At 33.8% G+C, this 19,611-nt stretch overlaps 1 protein-coding gene across 1 annotated transcript in view; it reads right to left on the bottom strand.

The window, feature by feature from the left end:
• LOC129226948 (ankyrin-2-like) overlaps window positions 1–19,611 on the bottom strand; it is a 227,201-nt gene that overhangs the window by 152,352 nt on the left and 55,238 nt on the right. The window contains exons 2-5 of the mRNA XM_054861576.1: window positions 10,539–10,640; window positions 3,059–3,157; window positions 2,111–2,308; window positions 966–1,151 (exon numbers count right to left, since the gene is read on the bottom strand). Of these exons, the coding sequence (XP_054717551.1) occupies window positions 966–1,151; window positions 2,111–2,308; window positions 3,059–3,157; window positions 10,539–10,640 (585 nt within the window). The remainder of the gene's footprint in view (window positions 1–965; window positions 1,152–2,110; window positions 2,309–3,058; window positions 3,158–10,538; window positions 10,641–19,611) is intronic.

The raw sequence follows: 19,611 nt of genomic DNA, 5'->3' as shown, positions 1-19,611 counted from the left end.
AAAAACGTATTAGGATGAGCTGTCTTTTACTTGTTTTACAAAGGATGAATAGTGTAAAATATAAAAACGAATGGCACTATGTATGGCATGTTTTATTTTCAATTACTATCGCATCATATACAACAAAATGTCGAGAAAACAATAAGTCTAGATTCCAACTTTTTGGTCAATATTTCTGTACAAAAAAAGGTTTAATTTAATATTAGTGAATTCAATAACGATTCCAGAGATGTAAGATTCGTTATTTTATTATTTTGAAAAACGAAATGGAATATTAAGTAATAATTGGGGGGGGGGGGGGGTTAGAAAAATCTTAAGTACCCTTACATGGGGAGAGGAGGCAAGGGTGCCCACAGGGGAAGGGGGGGTTATGGCGCAAGTTGTACCATCAAAATTTTTAGGAGGATATTTTTAATTTATTTATTTAAATTAATTTTTTTATGTATTTATTTGAATTTATTCATTTTAATTTATTTTTTGATTTATTTTGAGTTTAAATTATTTGTTTTATTTTATTCTGTTTATATTTTATTTCATTTATTTATTTAGTTTAGCGCAGAACTTTTCAAATAATAATAATAATAATAATAATAGTTATAAATAAATTAATAAATAAATACACAAAAAAAATATATTTAAAAAAGTAAGTAAAATAAAAAGTAAACTAAAAATAAAAATATATATTCAAAAAAAGTAAATAAAATAAAAAAGAGGGTTGAAAAATAAAATAAATTAAAAAGGGAAAGAATTGAGGAACATTTTGGGGGGGGGGATTTATGCCATTGAACTGGGGGGGTGATGGGCACCCCTGGGGAGGAGGGTCTAAAATTGCCAAAATCATCCTTGCGTAATTAATGAATGGTCCCTAAGTTCCATTTAATGGTTGATATCTGGGGAGGGGGGGGGGCTTTGGTTAGGCTCAAGGATAATTCGAAGTTTTTCTCTATTCATGTATGGAAACGTACCTTAGAGGTGACGTCTGGATTGTGGTCGCTCTGTAGGAGTAAAGTGGCCGCTTTGCAGTCATCCTTTTTAGCAGCAATGTGCAACGCCGGCAGCCGGACGCGTCCTTTGGTGTCGTTTTCCAGGAGAACAGCCACCACCCGGTCGTGACCTTGTTGCAGTGCGACAGCTAACGGGGTGAAACCGTCCTGGAAAGATACATACGTTTAACATTCCGTCTACAAGGAATGTAGGATGTTTGCAATACATGAAGAAAACGTTATCGAAGAAATGCAAAGATAAAGTTAACCAATCAGTAAAAGGCGTAATAATTGGGCATTTTAATAACATTTTTCAAAAGCCCTGAATAACGATTACAAGAGGCTATAAACTGGTTTCATGCAACTATAAAAACAAATACGGATTAAGAACAGTGTTAAAGTAAAACGTCACAGATTGTGCAATATTGGCACAAAATGTTTAATTAACAATTGTAAGATTAATTTTTCAACCTTCCAAACAAACGTCACAAACGAATTTGTTTTCGTTCTGCACTCCGGAGCACATTTCATGTTGCCATAAGGTGCCGTAAAGGCAGCACACCTGTATTTCTTCTGTTTTTCTGCAAAAAAACATTTTGGCCACTTTTGATACACTGCATCATTGTTTTTTCCTCGAATCTCGGTAAGAGGCGAAAACAGGAACACCATATTTGACAGTATGGCATATTTCTGCTCTACGTGAAGTGAACCTTACGTGGTAAAACGCTCAGATAATTTAGTTTATATCTTACCTAAATAAAAGTGCGAAATTCAACTAAATACACACATTCTAACAAAACGAAAAGGGCATTTACAAATAGTATTACCAAAACTTACGTTTTTGAAAATCAGACTCTTTGAGCTGAAACGTTGACTCAGTTGACTAGACTCTAGAAACTTCCACAAATAAACGGGGCTTTGGGGCACGAAAAAAAAAATCACCGGCGGCGACATCTAGTTTCAAATTAGAGAAACTTAGGGGTATAAAATAGGGCACGGAGACAAAATGGCGACTTGAACCTTCTTACTTTTAGTTTAAATTTGAATGAAGAAAATAGTGAGAATAGAAGGATGAAAATTGACTTAGGATCCATAATATTTCAGGAAAGACAGAACTGTACACGTACTTCTGTGGCGAGGCTCTGGTTCGCCCCGTTAGCCAGCAAGAACGAGACCACGTGATCATGGTTCTCCTGGGCTGCCATGTATAGGGGAGTGAAGCCATTCTGAGACTGCACGTTCACGTTCGCACCCAGCTGAATGAGCACCCTGACGACCTCCTCTTGACCCGCAAGGGAGGCGATGTGCAGAGCAGTGTTTCCTTTCTGGAAGCGAAAAAGAAAATGAAAATCGGTTTTAAATATTAATAATAATAATAACTTCCCGCTACAGAGTCGACTAGATTAGTAACGTATGTTATTTTTTTCAATCTTCAATGCAACTTTGATTTTGACTGCAGGTGGCGGTGGAAGAAACTTATACATTGTTGCCAGTTTAATGTCGTACTCTTACACTTGATTTAACTTTTTTTTCTTTTTGTATCTGAGAATTTTTTGTCTCGGCTCGTGAAATCGAAAAATAAGTTCAATTTTGTTAGTATTATACGCCAAATTCTATTTAAGTTTGCTTTTAATGTTGTGAAGTTAAATTACTGGTACTTTTATAAACTTAAAGTTATTTTGAGCAATTTAGTATTGTTACAAAAACTGGAAACATCATAGAAATTTACGTAACACAATTGGTAAACAAAATAAATTAGTCTTCTCATACGTTAAAATTTTTTTCCGAGATAGGAATGCAGCAATGGAGATAGCCGTCATTTAAATATATTTGAAGCAACCTTAAACAGAATTTCAAATAAATGTTTGACCCTAAATTAATATTGCTGAATTAAGTACGATTTCAATGAGCCACTAAGACCACTACGTTTACAGATGCTTGAAAGAAAGAATTTATCGAGGCAGTCTTGGAACGAATCCAAAAGGTATCTCAAATTTAGTACCTTTTATTAGATGACGCAAAATTATTAAGCAGAGGCTACAACATTCTTGAGTAGTTAAGACAATTTCTATTACCTTTGTAGCAGCATTGACATTAGCTCCTCGCTTTAGCAACTCTGTCACAACGGTGACGTGTCCTTCTTTTGCAGCAAGGTGCAAGGCGTTCAAGCCATTCTGAAAGGAAAAAATAAACATGCATTTACTATAATACTTCATTTCTACGCATATTTATTTACATACAAGCATTCAACAAATTAATTTAGTTTATTTTGCTTTAGAACAGTCTATTATTGTTCTAACTCTTCTCTGCATTACCTATTTTTAAGTATTATGGCTTGATATTCTAATTTTATAGATGCCTATTGTTAAATTTCAACCTCGTTGATGTGATGAAGAATTTTCTTTTTTTTCTTTCTTTTTTTTTTTTTTTAGATGTGAACTTTACTGGGATCGAAACATAAAGAAGGGCAACCTCACAGAGTTACCTTTAGCAAATTAGAAACATAGTAGGGTCTGGTGGGAAAAAGTAGTTAATGGGGTAAAGTGGTTGTATATCAAATAAAAAGCTATATATTTGAAATAAATGCAAGAATGGGGGTATTTTTTTATTTTAGATTTTAACAATTAGGAATTAAGTTTTGAATTACTAATTTTAATTCTGGTCATACCTTATTTGGTGAAAAAAAGTCTTTTTTATTCCTTATGAAACATTTTAAAACTTAAACGCTTCTTTTAACTTACTTGTAAAATTTTGTTCATTAAAATTTTTGTCAGATTGGTAGTGCATGCAGCTTGCCGGTCGTCTTAAGAACACGTCTGCATAAATATCTAAGTTGGATTAATTTAATATAATATTTCAGAACAACTTAAGTAAGATGGGGTAAAGTGGTCATGGGTTAGTCTTAACATAGATACTTCATCTAAAATCCTTCATCTAATTTAACCACGATTTATATCGCGGATATCAGTTAAATATTAATTTTACTAAAAATTAAATATTTTGAAGGTAAATTAGACTAAGTAAAACTAAGTTAAAATGTAATAAATATCAATTGAATTAGTGCAAGATTGTAATCCTATAATGTATGAAAAAGTCTTAGCAATTCTTCTGCAACCGCAGCTTTAAAAGTGTTCTAGTAGAATAATTTATGTTTCCTCTCTAGAAAACGACGCTAAATTTCTGGAAAACGAAGAAGATTAGAATTAGATGTATTTTTTATAAATTGAATACTTAGAGAAAGATTAACTACTTTTTTCCGTTTTGTCTTTTGGTAAAGTAATAATTTCTTAGAACTCTCTTTGGGTGTAATATTTTCTTACTATGTAATATAGATAATTTAGACATCATTAAGAAATTATAAAAAAATTCTGGTTATTTATGATGGTTTTACATCTAATTTATTTTCAACAATGATCACTTTACCCCAGACCAGCTCATTAACAAATATGAAAAAGAAAATGCCACTGAGGTATTTAAATCAATTGTTTTCTTCCAAAATTCAGTGAAATGTGTTCTTTATTAATGAAATGTAAAATAGCAACCAAAAAAATTTGAAGTTTTAAAATAAACTTTTGTATTTATCATTAATTTAAATTGAAAGACCTAGATTTTATGGCCACTTTACACCACCAGACCCTATTATTTATTTATTTATTTATTCGAAAAAAGAAAATTAAATTGTAGAAATGAATCAGCTTGAGCTTTAACTTTTTTTTTGTTTTAGTAGTAAACCGACAGATTAAGAACACTAGTTTCTTTCATGCTTTTTTTCCCCATTTGCGGCATTAACCTGTCATTTAAACAAGATGTTGTTTTGTTTTTTTATACAAATTCGAGAATAGTTGCTCAAACAAATTCTGCAATTTTCGCTGTTCATAACTAATGAAAGAATATATTAGTTGCAGCTTTGCGTTAGGGTTTGAAATCGCAAGACGAAACAACTTATCTAAAATTTAAAAGGATCACATATATTTTCATGTTTTTCATTTTTTATTTATTTACTAACTTTTCATTTATTTATTTATTTAATTATTGCTCAGAATTTTTAGATTAAAAAAGAGCACCAAAGCTTTGTCTAAAATGTTAACACATATATCGATAAATAAAATTGTAAATTTTGAAAAAAAAAAAAAAAAAAACGGATGGCAAAAGGAAGGGGAAAATATCATAGCACATCGACAGCAGATTGGTTTCTCCGCACAGACCCTACGCTGGCAGGAAAACAACTTCTACAGAATTCATTATTTTTATTGAGAAAAAACAGATAAGAAGATTAGACCGGACATGACTAAGTCAATGTCAATTTCAATCGTTTCATGTTAACTACGTCGCATGATTGCATTTTATGTACGTTTGACATCTATCGGTCTGATACCAGCAGTCGCGAGTTGCTGCTATTACGGACTAGAGTTCTTCATGTGTGTTCACATAATGCGACAAATAGAGCAAGTATTTATGACGGTTTAAAATATAAAACAACTTCCAGAAAAATACAGTGGAAACAAAAAGTAGTTAAATTTTTTATATTTCTATTATTAGTACTTCTTTAGGTGTTAATAATTTCTATTCTGTCTAAAGAAAATTTTAGTTTTTCATCGATTGGAAGTGGGCATATATATTTTCGCTAATTACGCAAAAAATTTGGTAATATTTCTCCAATAGGACGGACGTCGCCATCGTTGGCTGAATTTGTAATGTAGGGGAGGGGGGCAAAAAGCGGGTAGACCTTCGTATGCCCCCCCCCCCCCTCATGGTGCGTAAGTGGCGATGCATACGTAAGCAGGGTCCGAAAATATCATGATATTTTCGAAAATATGAAATACATCCGATGTTTTGATACATATTGGATATTTTAATATATCCGATATTTTCAATTAGCACAAATTAAAGTCTTCAAAATAGTAAATGCCATCCTCAAATCACTCTTTATTTTCCTATATTATTATTACAATATGTAGAATTTAAATTAAGTTTTCTTTTTATTATTTATAGCTGATATTTCACTTTACATTTTTATCAATTTTAATGGAGTTAACTTATCATTAGCTGTATTACTTATTTTTCTTCTGTTATCTACTTTTACAGTAATATGATTCAGAAATAAAAAAAATTCATTAGTCGGTGCACAGTAATAAGACATTTTCTTCTTTTTTTTAACGTTTAATAATTAATTACTCACTTTTAATATGAATTAAATTGTTACATTACTAATAATTTCATGAATATACAGTCTAGCCCGCTTATTAGAACATCGGTTAAAAGAATATCCCGCTTAGTTTAATATTTTTTTATGTACCAAGTCAATGTAACGTGTTGTTTTGACGACGGTTAATGGAATATCCCGCTTATTAGAATATTTTTTCGCGGCAAAATGGCTATTCCATTAAGTGGGTTCAACTGTAAAATAAAAAAGGAATGTGACATTACTCTGTTATATTAATGATGTACTAAAACATCATTAAAATATAGTACATGAAATTTTGGCTATTTTTAACAATAATTAACAATATCACTATGTTAATATAATTTTTACATTGAAAATACCATAGTTGAAAGAATAAATGTCGAAAATATCAAAACATCATGATACTTTCAAAATACATATCGGATACATATCGTGATATATATCATGATATATATCGACTGATATATATCGGGAAACCCTGCACATATGTCCTGTTTACCCGAACACCGCTGAGTTTTTAGCAGTCCCAGCGATGCAGCAGTTAAGCGGCATGGCGCAACCAGGCTTAAAATTAAAAATAATGATACATTTCTAAAAAAAAGAAGAAGTTTTTGTATCTTGTGATTAGTCGCTTATTTTTTTAATTGCCAATAATATTACGTCATTCTGACACCATCCACCTACAAACTACAATGGTCATTTCTTTTCTTTTTTTTTTAAATTTTAATTTAAGGCTATAATTATTGAAATAAAAAACGCGCCTTCGGGTAAAACGGGTATAGGATTTAATCATATATTTATTTATAATTTCTTGACCCGTGTGGTAACTTAGATTTTCTATTTCAGTAGGATAAGTATAACTTTAAAAAATTATTTTTTGGGATGGCAATTAGTTAATCTATTAATTTAATCAGTTATTTCTTTATGTTTTATAAACAAATGTGCTGGCTTTAAAATGGATAAGTGCAACTTTTTTATATATTTTTTGTAATAGCAGATAGCTAGTCAATTATTTTAATCATTTATAATTTCATATTTGATTTGCCAATGTACCAAATCACAATTAGTTAAGCTTACTCGCTTTGGGCCCCCTGGTAGGGCAAAGTGGGTTTTTCCAGTGTTTGTAATGTTTGATAATAAATAAATATTGGGTTTGAAATAATACAAAAATCACTTTTTATTTTGAAGTTCAAGAACCCTGCTAGGAAATAAAACCAAAATTGTTTCCATTAAAATCAAAAAACTACACTTTTCGAGCGTTCTTCAAATATCTACCCGGTTTGGGCCACCCTCCACAAACTTTCGGTAATATTTTAGGGTTTATATTGGAGGGGTAAATATCCTCATATATATAATAGCGAATGATAGAGTAATGCTCCTTACGTCATCAACAATGAAACTCGCGCCACGACATGATAATCTGATCATATATTTTGGTAGCATTTGACATGCAGAAAAATGCTTTATTTTGACAAGGCTGAATAGGATCCGGTCAATTTTTTACTGGTAAGACTGTCATTTTAGGAGAGTAAAGAATCGAAAAAGTGGTCAACTATGAACGCTTTTTACTGGAGTTTAGGGTTAAAATTTCAACTATTAAAATATCACCAAACAGGCAATTGCTTCGTTAAAATGTAGAAGAGTAGAAGTAATTTTCACCCGTCAAACCTTGACGGGCGACTTTCTAGTTACTATTAACAGACAGTACACTGCCGTGTGCAGGTAAACGGCAGTATCTGCAAAAATGAGTTTTCGAGATATTTGAAGAAACGCGTTTTGGATTCAATACTAACAATAGGGAAATGTTGGAATTAGACGTCTTTTTCGCGCCTTTTTTTCAGCGGAAACCAAATAAGCGAGCTTGTACAATAAAGGTAACGTACAATAGATGACAAAAATGCAAAAAAATGAAAAATGAAAAATTTGCAGTTACTGCCCTTTATCTGCACACGGCAGTACATATTATTAAAAGTCAGAAAGTTCTATTACGTGCAGTTTAGTTCCTTTTCGACTTACTGAGCAATAAACGTTTCGAGGTGACACACAGGCTTTCCGCCTTTCTAGAATTAAATTATATTTGATTTGGCTGGTAATGGATTAAACCTTTTTTGTATAAATTAATTGTAAAACGAAACAACTTTTTCTTTCCGTCAACACGCTTTAGATAAAACGCAAATATCAAAAGGGCAAAACTTTATTACACACATGGCGTGCGGTAAAAATCATGGAAGATAAAAATATGCTCTACAATTGGCTTCAGCTTAAAATAGTTCTTTGTTTTACTACTGAAACGGAATAATTTTTTTTAAACGAAACTAATTTTCTCTATCCGATTTTAAGTGTAAAAAATTGTTTGATCGGTACTAACTAATTTCTACTATGGTTTTTAACTAGCTAAAAAGCAATTCAACTTCATTTTACTCTTTGTTTTTTTTTTTTTTTTTTTTTTTTTTTTTTTTTTTTTGTGATCAAACTCGTTTAGAACATCCACCTCCTCACGTATTCATTGCAAATTTTATTCATTTTTTGTTATTATTATTAGAATCATTTTTTCCCCTTTTTAATTCGGTTCATCAATAAAAAAAGTCATCAAGCACAAAACAATGATGATAGATAAACAACGACTACACTACGTCGAAAGTAAAATCTATGGTTGCGGAGTCGGAGGGAAAATAGCAGACAATGGATCCGACTCCGACTTGCTTACTCCGAAATTCCTTTGGACTCTGGAAGATCAACTCCGACTCCTGGAATTTTTAAGCCTTAAACTCCCGACTCCCACTCCGACTTGTTCACCCCAAAATCAGCCCGGCTCTGACTCCAACCCGCAGCACTGGCAGAGTTGCGGACTCTGAAGGAAAATGATCAACTCCCACTCCTGGAATTTTTAAAGCCTTTCACTCCCGACTCCCCCTCCGACTTGTTAACCCCAAAATCAGTCGGACTCTGACTCCGACTCCGCAGCACTGGCAGAGTTGCGGACTCTGAAAGAAAGGAATCAACTCCCACTCGTGGAATTTTTAAGCCTTCGACTCCAGACTCCCACTCCGACTTGTTTACCCTAAAATCAGTCCTACTCCACAGTCCTGGGGAAAAAATTTTTTATATTTTCGCTAAAACACCAATGTTTAAAAGATATCGACATCGGTGTACCAAGCCTTGTACTTCGAGTACCTAATTACGTATAAGTAACCAGACAGAAGGTGATTTTCAAACATTTTGTGTTTTATTGCTCTGTTTTGCATCCAGAAAGAATGCTTTTTTTTTATTCTTTCCCTCTATCTCTCTTTCCCATACTTTTCTTTTTCTCTTCGCGATATTTCTCAAGAAGGCAAACACGTGACACAAAAAACAGATGACATGTTTCTTAAAGTGACTTCTCGATTAGTCAGCTTGAAGTAGGAAGGGGCTAAGTGGGATATCACATTTCAATCATTCAAAGAGCCCATTGAGATAAGAATTGGATCATGAACTAATACGACCGCTCCACGGCAGTTAAAAATTCAACGTAATTAGTTTGAAAACGAAACCAAATGCGAATACACGTGGTTCTTTCTTCAAAGACGTTTCTATTCCAAAATAATAGCACTCATAACATTGAAATCAGGGTAGTAACCATACTTTTGTTTCAGGAAGGGTTTTACCAAAAAGATTTATAATGAAATCCATATATTCAAGAAATTTCTACTTCATTCGTGTTTTCTAATGATTTTTGTTACAATAGTTTATTTAACGGAGGAGGTACTGCTTTAAGGAAATCAGCGTGAGCAAATGTAAAAGATGACGTATTTATTAAATTAATAAAAGAAAATTTTTTTTTTTGATGGGTACACTGCATTGCCCCTGCTAAATACTCGATGTATTTTTCTACCTCAAAAGAATAGATGCGTGTACTACTCATGCATGCGTGTTCAAATATACGCACCTCTTAAATTAATATTTTTCACGCCTTTAAAAATATGTTATATAAGAGTTTGATACTTTCAAATTCAAAAAATTTGGATATTCTTTTGCGTGTTCTTTAGTGTGCATTGCTTTGTAAAAAAGGGTGTTCATAATAATTACAAGAAAAATAAATACTGCAGATACACCACTGAATTTCTACAATTCTTAAACAATAATAACTTATTTTTTCAGCAAAAAAAAAGTGCAATGAAAAGCAATTTTTGGAAAAGTATTGAAAATTTTCAGAGAGAGTTTGAACCCCGAAAACCCACCCCTTAAATATAGCCCTGATTGAAATAATTGGACTTGAAATTTGAATCTATGTCGGAAGGTACTCGTCTTAAATTTAACATTTAAAAAATTAAACTTTTGGAAATTTAGAAAAAAACTACAATTTTGTCTGGTATTTATTTGAATCCACTTACCGCATTGCTGGTGTTAATATCGATGCTTCCTTTCAGATGTTCAATCACCTTCTCCAAGTTTCCAGATCTTGCTGCACGTAAGAAACTTGCGTTTCCATCGGTCTGGAAATAGAAAAAAATATATAATTTAAAAATCTGAGTGCCGTTTATACATAGGCAAAATATCTGTGACAAAGCAGTTTCCCTGTAAAATATTATATTGTTACTTTTATATACCGTGGAAAGTTAAAGCGCCAGATCCTTTTTATTTATTTACTAACTTATTTTATTTTATTTATTGAGCAATCACGATTGCTTATGGTTCTCACTTGACAGTTCTGAATTTCTATGATTTTATTCCCCCCCCCCCCCCGCCTCCCTCTGCAGCACCACGGTCGGCTGGCCGACTCACGATGCTGCTCTTCTAGCGAAAACCGTCTCCAGGTTGCGTCACTTACTTGCCTACACACCTAACACATACCCCTACATACACACACACCTATACACACACATACACACACGCATACATACATAAATCTATACACACGCATACATACAGACACCTACACAAACACATGCACACAAACCCACACACACAAGCACACATGCCTACACACATACACATACACATACCCCCACACCCATACACATACCCTCACACACAAACAAACATACCCCCCCCCCCAAACACACACAAATACACACGCCTGCATACACACACACACACACACACACACACTCGTGATTGCGAAAAACATAATTTGAATTCAAGATGTCAAAGTTCAAATTATTATTATTATTATTATTATTTTGTCGTTATCTGTTGTACGAGAAGAGTAGGTACAGTGAGACGCAAAAATTCGATCCATTTTTTAGTATGAAAAGTCATTGAAATAATAAATTTCTTTTAAATTCTGTAATATGTGTTACTGTAATAAACATTATAAAAGTTGGTTTTGAAAAATCTACGAATTCACACTAAGGAAAAATAGAATGAAAACGAAATCCAATTTTGTCTTACTGTTGCAGTGAGTGGAAACAGGGAGACACACATTTATCGAGCTAGCGAACATTAGTAGCATGACAATAGACATAAAAATATATAGAGGCTTGTTCTCGTTAGGTTTTGCATTGGGTTACGGGCCTGATCAAGTCACATTTCAAACAAAAAAATACCAGAATCAGGTTTTCCGTTTAGGGGCTACGATGCACATGATGAAATTAGAGGGTCCCGTAAGACCCGAGCGCCGTAGGTGGGCAACCTACATAAAAAAAACTCTCGATAAAGTAGCTTTCAAATAAAGAAAAAATATCAAAACCGATTCATCCGTTAGGTATCATAGGTTAAAATAAAATAAAATAAAAAAGGAGCTGAGATGCCCCAAACACACACACACGAACACACACACGTCGCATTTATAATCCAATTCCTTTTACGTCGGGAAATAATCTAAACTTATATAGATTAAATATGACATCGAAATAAATACGTCATATCATTTATATAGAATCTAGCAAATACATCTATATCATTTCGATATAATGGCCATAACTCTATTTAGCACCCTTATTGTGCTGGTGCAGGGTTTTCAAACTGATCTTGTTACTATTTTCGTCAACAGTTTAGTTGTAATTAAATTAGATTCAACACATAATTTTTCCGATTCTTATATAATACTACCATACTGTCTCACTGTTCCTTCATTGCTATTTCTGAACTAAGTAAGTGCCATTTTCATACAAAGAAAAAAACAAAACCATTTTACTGCCAAAATGAACGTTAAATAATAAACTAATAAAAGATTAATAACATCAAATTTTAATCTATATCAAAAAAAAAAAGAAACGATACAACAAGCGATGCGAAAAATGCACTTTGTATGGGTTAAATTAAGATGACGTAATTGTTTTTTTTCACCTTAGATCTAAACGCAACTTTCTTTGTGAAATAATGTTTGCAGCATGCTGATTTGACTTTACAAAAGTGTTGCCGATCTGGAAATAGCTGAACAGAAAATAAATTGCTCTTGTCTCACTCTACCCACTTTTCTCGTACTTTAGCTTTTTTGTACAAACTTGCTTGTTTGGTTTCCTCTGAAAAACGAGCTGATGTATTCATCTCATGACTTCCTTTCAATCCGATTTAATGTCATTTTCTCATTATTGGCAGTTTTAACAAGATTCAATAGTTTACTCTTTTAATATCACCAACAGTGGCCAAATTGAAACCGGATTTAAAAAAAAAAAAAAAAAAAAAATTAAGAAAAAGTCGTCGAATTTGTCACCAAGTTAGCGACAAAACTTGGCGACCAAAAGACTGGCGATATATCACCAAGTGTCCGCCAAAAACACCACTTGAGTTTACATCGAAATTAACAATGATTTCCTCCCAAAAAGTGGCAAAAGACCCCCTTTGGAGCATTCGAATGCAACCAAAAAGGAAGGTGCACAACTAGACCCCACTAGGAGTCTACGTACCAAATTGTAACTTTCTAGGACATTCTGTTCTTGAGTTATGCGACATATGTACACACATTCACACATACGCACATACATACGTACATACAGAGGTCACGAAAAAAACTCTTTGTAATTAACTCGGGGATCGTCAAAATAGATATTTCGGGTGTCTGTACGTTCCTAGGCACATACCCACTTGTGGTCGGGGGGGGGGGGAACTCAACATTCATTCGAGGGAGAGCAAAATGGAAATTAAGGCCGATTTTTGCGTGAACATTTTTTCGCGAATACAATACTTCTTTTTTGTAAAAGGAAGTAAAAAGCGCGAAAAAAGTCTCGATGAAATATCTCCTTATTGTTAGTATGGAATCCAAAACGCATTTCTTCCAACTCATTTATGCAGATATTGCGCTTTACCTTCCACAGCAGTAAAATTTTAATAAGCAACGAAATTAATTGCAGTGAAATCATGAAACTAAATCGTAAATAAGCATTTTAAAATTTAATGTATTTAAGATGGTTCAGAAAATAATGATTTGTTCGTGTTGCGGGTGTGACCGTATCGTCACACTCGCATCAAGTAAAAATCATTAATTTTTAGATAAAAAATGTTTTTCTGACAATTTGATGTTTAATTTTATGATGCTTGATGGTTCCTCATATGAAAATAAGTAGAAACTAAAATCCAAAGTTTAAAAGAGTTTCCTTTTCTTGACACCGTAGCAAGAATAAGTTTGAAAAGCATTATTTCGTTTTATGTTTGTTCTGTAATTGAAACTTTTATTTACTTATTTATTCATTTATTTGTGTGTGTGCGTTTTTTACTTCCTTTTACAAAAAAGGAAGTATTGTATTCACGAAAAAATTTCACTCAAAAATCGACCTTAATTTCCATTTTACTCACCTCTGAATGAATATTGAGGTTTTTTTTTTTTTTTTTTCGACTCGACTACACGTGGATAAGTGCCTAAGAACGTATAGACACGCGAAGTATCCATAATGATGATTCCCGAGTTAATTACAACGAGTTTTCCCGAGACGTCTGTATGTACGTATGTGTGTATGTGCGGATCTGCGTATGTGCGGATGTACGTATGTGCAGATGTGCGATTTGGTACGTAGACTCCTAGTGAGGTCTAGTTGTGCACCTGTCCCTTTAGTTGCATTCGGATGTTTCTAAAGGGGTCTTTTGCCCCTTTTTGGGGGGGGGGAATCATTGTTTTAATTTCGATGTAAACTCAAGTGGTGTTATAATTTGGCGGACACTTGGCGATATATCGCGAGTCTTTTGGTCACTAAGTTTTGTCGCCAACTTGGCGACAAATTTTGGCGATTTTTTTTTAAAATTTGGTTTTAATTTGTCCACTGTTGGTGATATTTAGAGAGTAAACAATTGAATCACATTAAAATTGCCAATAATGGGGAAATTACATTAAATTGGAGTAAAAGGAAGTCATGTGATGCACACATGAACTCATTTTTTTTTTTTGAGAAAGAAAAGAAATGAAACTATCTTACTTCTTTTCAACATTTTTATTCCTCCATAAATTGTAATTATTTCTACTTGAGGACAAATTTGGCGATTTTTTTTTTTAAATTTGTTTCAATTTGGCCACTGTTGGTGATATTCAGAAAGTAAACTATTGAATCACATTAAAATTGCCAATAATGGGAAAATGACATTAAATTGGAGTAAAAGGAAGTCATGTGATGCACACATCAGCTCGTTTTCTTACTTTTACGTGCAAGTAGGCTAAAAACGAGATAAAAAATAAAAACATCAATGTGACTAGTTTATGCTGATAAAATGAGCTATAAACAAATCTTCAATGAAAGTCTGCGTAAACAACAGTTTGTTCCCATGAATGTAAAATCGTTTGGAAGAGGCCTTAAGAGGAGTTTAACACTAGAAAGACGGAGGGGCCTGTGTGGCCCCTCGCATGGTTTGTTGTTTAATAACTCGGATAATGTCTAACGGAACGTAATGTAACTTCCTGACTTTTCATTATATGACACTATTTGAATGCTTGTTTAATCATTTTATCATACGCCTCATAGTACTGGAAATATTGATCCTTATACCTAGAAAGACGGGAGAGGCCACAGTGGCCCCTAAGCTTTTTTACAGTTAAAATTTTTTTTTTTCCTTTCTCCTAATTGTCCTAGCATGAAAAAAAGGCCATTCTCTCTAGTTTAACCTGTAACTTCCGCTTTATACAGCCAGTTGGATATCCAAATGCTATAAACAGTACCGACTGCTTACCAGCCTAATGGTTGCCATTTCTCTTGAAAAGAAAAACTGATCCAAGTTTTCGCCCAGTATAGAAAGAAACACTACAAATAATTGCATACTAAGTTTTTATTTAGTCATGAAAGAAGGTGTATTGCGCATGTGGACACACTCAGGAAGAATTTTTAAATTAATTCACCCCAAAAATGGGTAGGGGCCACACTGGCCCCTTCATTCTTTCTAGGTATACATAAAATGTCAGTCGTTCTAGTGTTAAAACTCCTAATCAAACGGAGAGCTTAAACTCTTCGTTAAAATAGGAGAGCAATATTCAAAAGATTGGAAGTCCCTATTATAAACTATAACCTCTGTGTGATTTTTAAGCCTACAGTAAATGTTAAGCAGCACTGAAGTTTTGACTCCGTTATAGATTTCGCCCTGCATGTGTGTTGTATAGGTGTTCTCTTAAATTAATGCATGTGTGTGTGTGTGTGTGTGTGTGCCGCAAGCAAATAGTTGTATAAAAAATATTTTTAATAACCAATTGAGATGGTGGTTTTTTCACGATAAACTTTTATTGTACTGATGTATTTGTCATTTGCAGTTGTTTAGAGACGCATTTTTCAACTGTTTATTTTGCTCCACTTCATAATAACAGTGTTTTAACTCAACTGGTATTTTCACTACTTATTTATATTTAGCAAAACTTAATATTTTATTATTATGTAGTAAAAAGCAAAAGAGATAGTTGTGGCCATTTCGAAACTTTCTTCTACATCTATATTATAAATTCTTGGCTCTAACGTATAACTGCTCATGCAATCGCTACTACAAAATTCTGCTATTCGTAAAAAAGGATAGAATTCGATAATCGAAAAATATGCGATTTCAATTCATTGTCGATAAATTTTTGGCACCAGCCTTGAGTGAGGAATGTTTTTCCTTGAGACAAAGAAGATGGAAATATTTATTAGCGCAGGTTGCCATAAAACAACAGGGTTACCAAACAAAATAAAACTACTCACGCAAAAATTTGATCATCAATGTGCCAACTTCCAAATTCTCAAAATATAGGTACCAGCTAAGGCAGAATCAAAGAGAAAAAATTGAAAATCGCTTAGAAAGCCTTGCCTATTTTAATTTTAATATTTTATTTGTTAACAAATAGAAGATAACAACAGATAAAAATTGTAAATCATTGCGATTTTTCCGGTCATTTTCCAACAATTAAATCGCATGAAAGGCTTTCTCGAGCTGACGACATTTTAATATGATTTATCTCTTACATTTTTATATTAATTAAGCTATTTTTACTTGAGCAAATGATGGAAAAAATAAGCCCCCCCCCCTCCCCCCAGTAGCGGTTAACGCCAAAATTGAAATCAACACCTGTTTCCGTGAAGGTTCGCTTTCGTTTCAAATTTCATCCAGGAAAAAACGTTCGATTGCACCATCCCTTTTTGAGCTATTTCCGCCAAATCGAATCAGTTCCTGTACCACTTAAGGTTTACCTGTCGATCAATTTTTGTTTGACTCCGTTCATTATTTCTCGAGACATAGCAGTCACAAATAACAAGAAAAAACGTTCGATTGATCAACCTCTATGTTAGCACCAAAATTGAATCAGCACTTGTACTTTCTGAGGTCAACATATAGACCAAATTTTGTTTGATGCCACCCGTTACTTCTTGAAATATAGCAGGCACGCATAACAGAAAAAAAACTATCAATTGCTCCGAAAAAACTATCAATATCTCCAAAAAACTATCAATTCCTGCCCTTTGCAAGAATTGGCGGCAAAAACACATGTGCACTAATTCATATAGAAGTACATAAGTATACTAAATTTCGTTGGATTTCATTTAGTAGTTTTTGCTTGAGGGCGGTCACACACATGTAGACACACACACATTTTCCAAAAATGGCCAAAATGGACTTATCACAACTTTAAACGTCCAAATCTCAAAATTCTAAAAATTTCCCTACTTTTTTCCTTTTTCTATATAAACCTCGATTTAACGATTGCCAAGATACTGGAAAAAGTTATCGCTCAATCAGGGATATCGTCAGTACGAGGAATACAGACATTCAGTGCAGTCAAACCCGGACTAGTGAAATGTATTATTAAATTTAGGAAATCGTTAAATCGGGTATCGTTAAATCGAAGTTATGCTGTATTAGACATAGCAAAAATAGAAAGTTGCGCTTAGTAGATATTTAAGATTTATAAACATATTAGTAGATATAAATATAAATACATGACTGGTTTTACTGAAATTTGCTTTGGTAAAAAAGTTCGCATAAAATTAAATAGATCAGACGTCACATACAAAAAAAAAGATTCCGTTAATTTTCGGCTAAAAGCATCTTTCAAAATATTTATTTCGTACTACTTTATAATAACAATGTTTTGATAATTGCAGTTGATATATCCATTTTGTATACTTATTTATTTTAATTTAATATATTTACAGCTTTACAGTAATCGAAGTAAATAATCTTTATATCAAAAAAATTGCTTCAAGAAAGAAAATTGAGGTATACTCTTCTTGTTTAGCAAAGAAGTATTGGTAAACAAAAAAGATAGAGACACAGAACTTAATTTAGATTGATAGTTACAACGACATAGATTCTGTTTCAATTGTATTATGTCTATATGCCGTGCTAAGCACAAAAGTTGTATCTGCAGCTGAGTTCAAAATGAGAAATTACCCTTTGAAGTTTGGCGCCTCCATACATTTGATTCGGATGCAACTTTTTCAGATTTTTTTTAAAAATATTTCCCTTTGACAAATGACCATAAAACATTGTATTAAGGTGAAATATGTGACAAAGAAGCACCAGGTGACCGTAACTCAATTTTGATGAAAAGTGCAGATACCACTTTTGTACTTAGCGCGGCAATTATAGTTCATTTTTATGCAAATAATATTACTACCATTTGCCGTTCCCACTGTTTATAATAGATACCCATTAAGATTGCCACCCTCCTATAACTCAGCTCAAACCTCAATACTGTAAATAACGGTAATGAAACAAATATATCTTTCAATTTCGATTGATGTCAATGGAATGTAATATGAGTATATACCTGGTTATCCCCTTCATGCACCATCGCTACAAAACAGGTGTACAGGGCCTAAGACAACGTACATTCCGGACGGATCTTTACTCCGATAGCTGCTGTCAGCATCAGGAAGACCATTGCGTCACTAAATAATTCCAATCACTACGAAAAGAACCGCAATGCAAAAGGGGATTCTCTAATCCTATCGGTTTATTTACGTTTGTGTCCTGTACAGGGGGTGGAGGGGACGGTTTCTCGTTGGAATCACGCGTTTCTTCGCATCCCAACGTGTCTGCAGTGCTCCGTGAGAGACGGCAATATTGATTAGGGGCGGCCCCGGGCGCATGCGTAGCCTTCAGTTGCGGAGTTGCAGACGATTCGAAGGGCGCCGGAGTGCCTGATATGTTTCGGTTCACCCGAAAGGGGGACGTTTTTCTAGGAATCTTCGATTGTTCTGCGAGGATTCACTCGTGGCACTTCGAGTTTCTCGAGAGTGGTATCTACATGCCCTGAGATTGAGACGTCAAGACAGGGAGAAGACACCGGAGGACACCAAATCTGGGACAGTCACTGTATTGACAGAATGTGCTGTCAAAATTCAAGGGCACATTGCCGTTTGACAACAGTTCCACTCCTTCAAATCAAAGAAAGTAATTTAGGTAGCTGCTAGTTTGCGCTGCTGCTGATGAATCATTGTGAGGAATTATGCTTCCAAATTCCCCTTAAATTTCCCAAATTTCCATTCATATAAGCAGAGATAGAAATCTAGGTCATTTAGCGACCTTAAAAAAAAATGTGCTGTCAAAATTTAAGGGCATATTGTCGTTCGACGACAGTTCCTTATCCTTCAATTCAAAGAAAGTATAATTTAGGAACCTGCGTGTTTGCGCTGCTACTGATGCAACATTGTGATTAATTATGCTTCCAAATTCCACCTAAATTTCCCAAATTTCCACACTGTAAAAAAATTCCGAAACGTTACTGGTTATTTCCGTGGAACGTCTCTCGATTTCACACGTTTTCACCTATTTCCCCGTAAAATCAAGTATCTTCACAATAAAGTTTCCTGAATCGCTACAAGTTGCACGCGTGCAGACTTTTCACTGTTGTGGAAAATAATTTTAGCAACCAGTTTAAAGATTGAATGAGCATGTTTATTAAGTGTATCGGCCTAAGGTTGCTTATGACCTGTCCAGCTTGACTAAGCTCCCAATGAGAGCAAAAAAGTCAATGGATTGCTACAACTTTGCAAGGCAGGAATTGCAGGCAAAAGATATGCTTGGTTCCTTCTTGCATAGCTTTGGCCGTCTTCGCTCATTTTTATGGAGCCTTCTTGG

The sequence above is a fragment of the Uloborus diversus genome, chromosome 7 (assembly GCF_026930045.1).
Source record: "Uloborus diversus isolate 005 chromosome 7, Udiv.v.3.1, whole genome shotgun sequence".
Taxonomy (NCBI): Eukaryota; Metazoa; Arthropoda; class Arachnida; order Araneae; family Uloboridae; genus Uloborus; species Uloborus diversus.
This window is presented reverse-complemented; position numbering and strand designations above follow the sequence as displayed.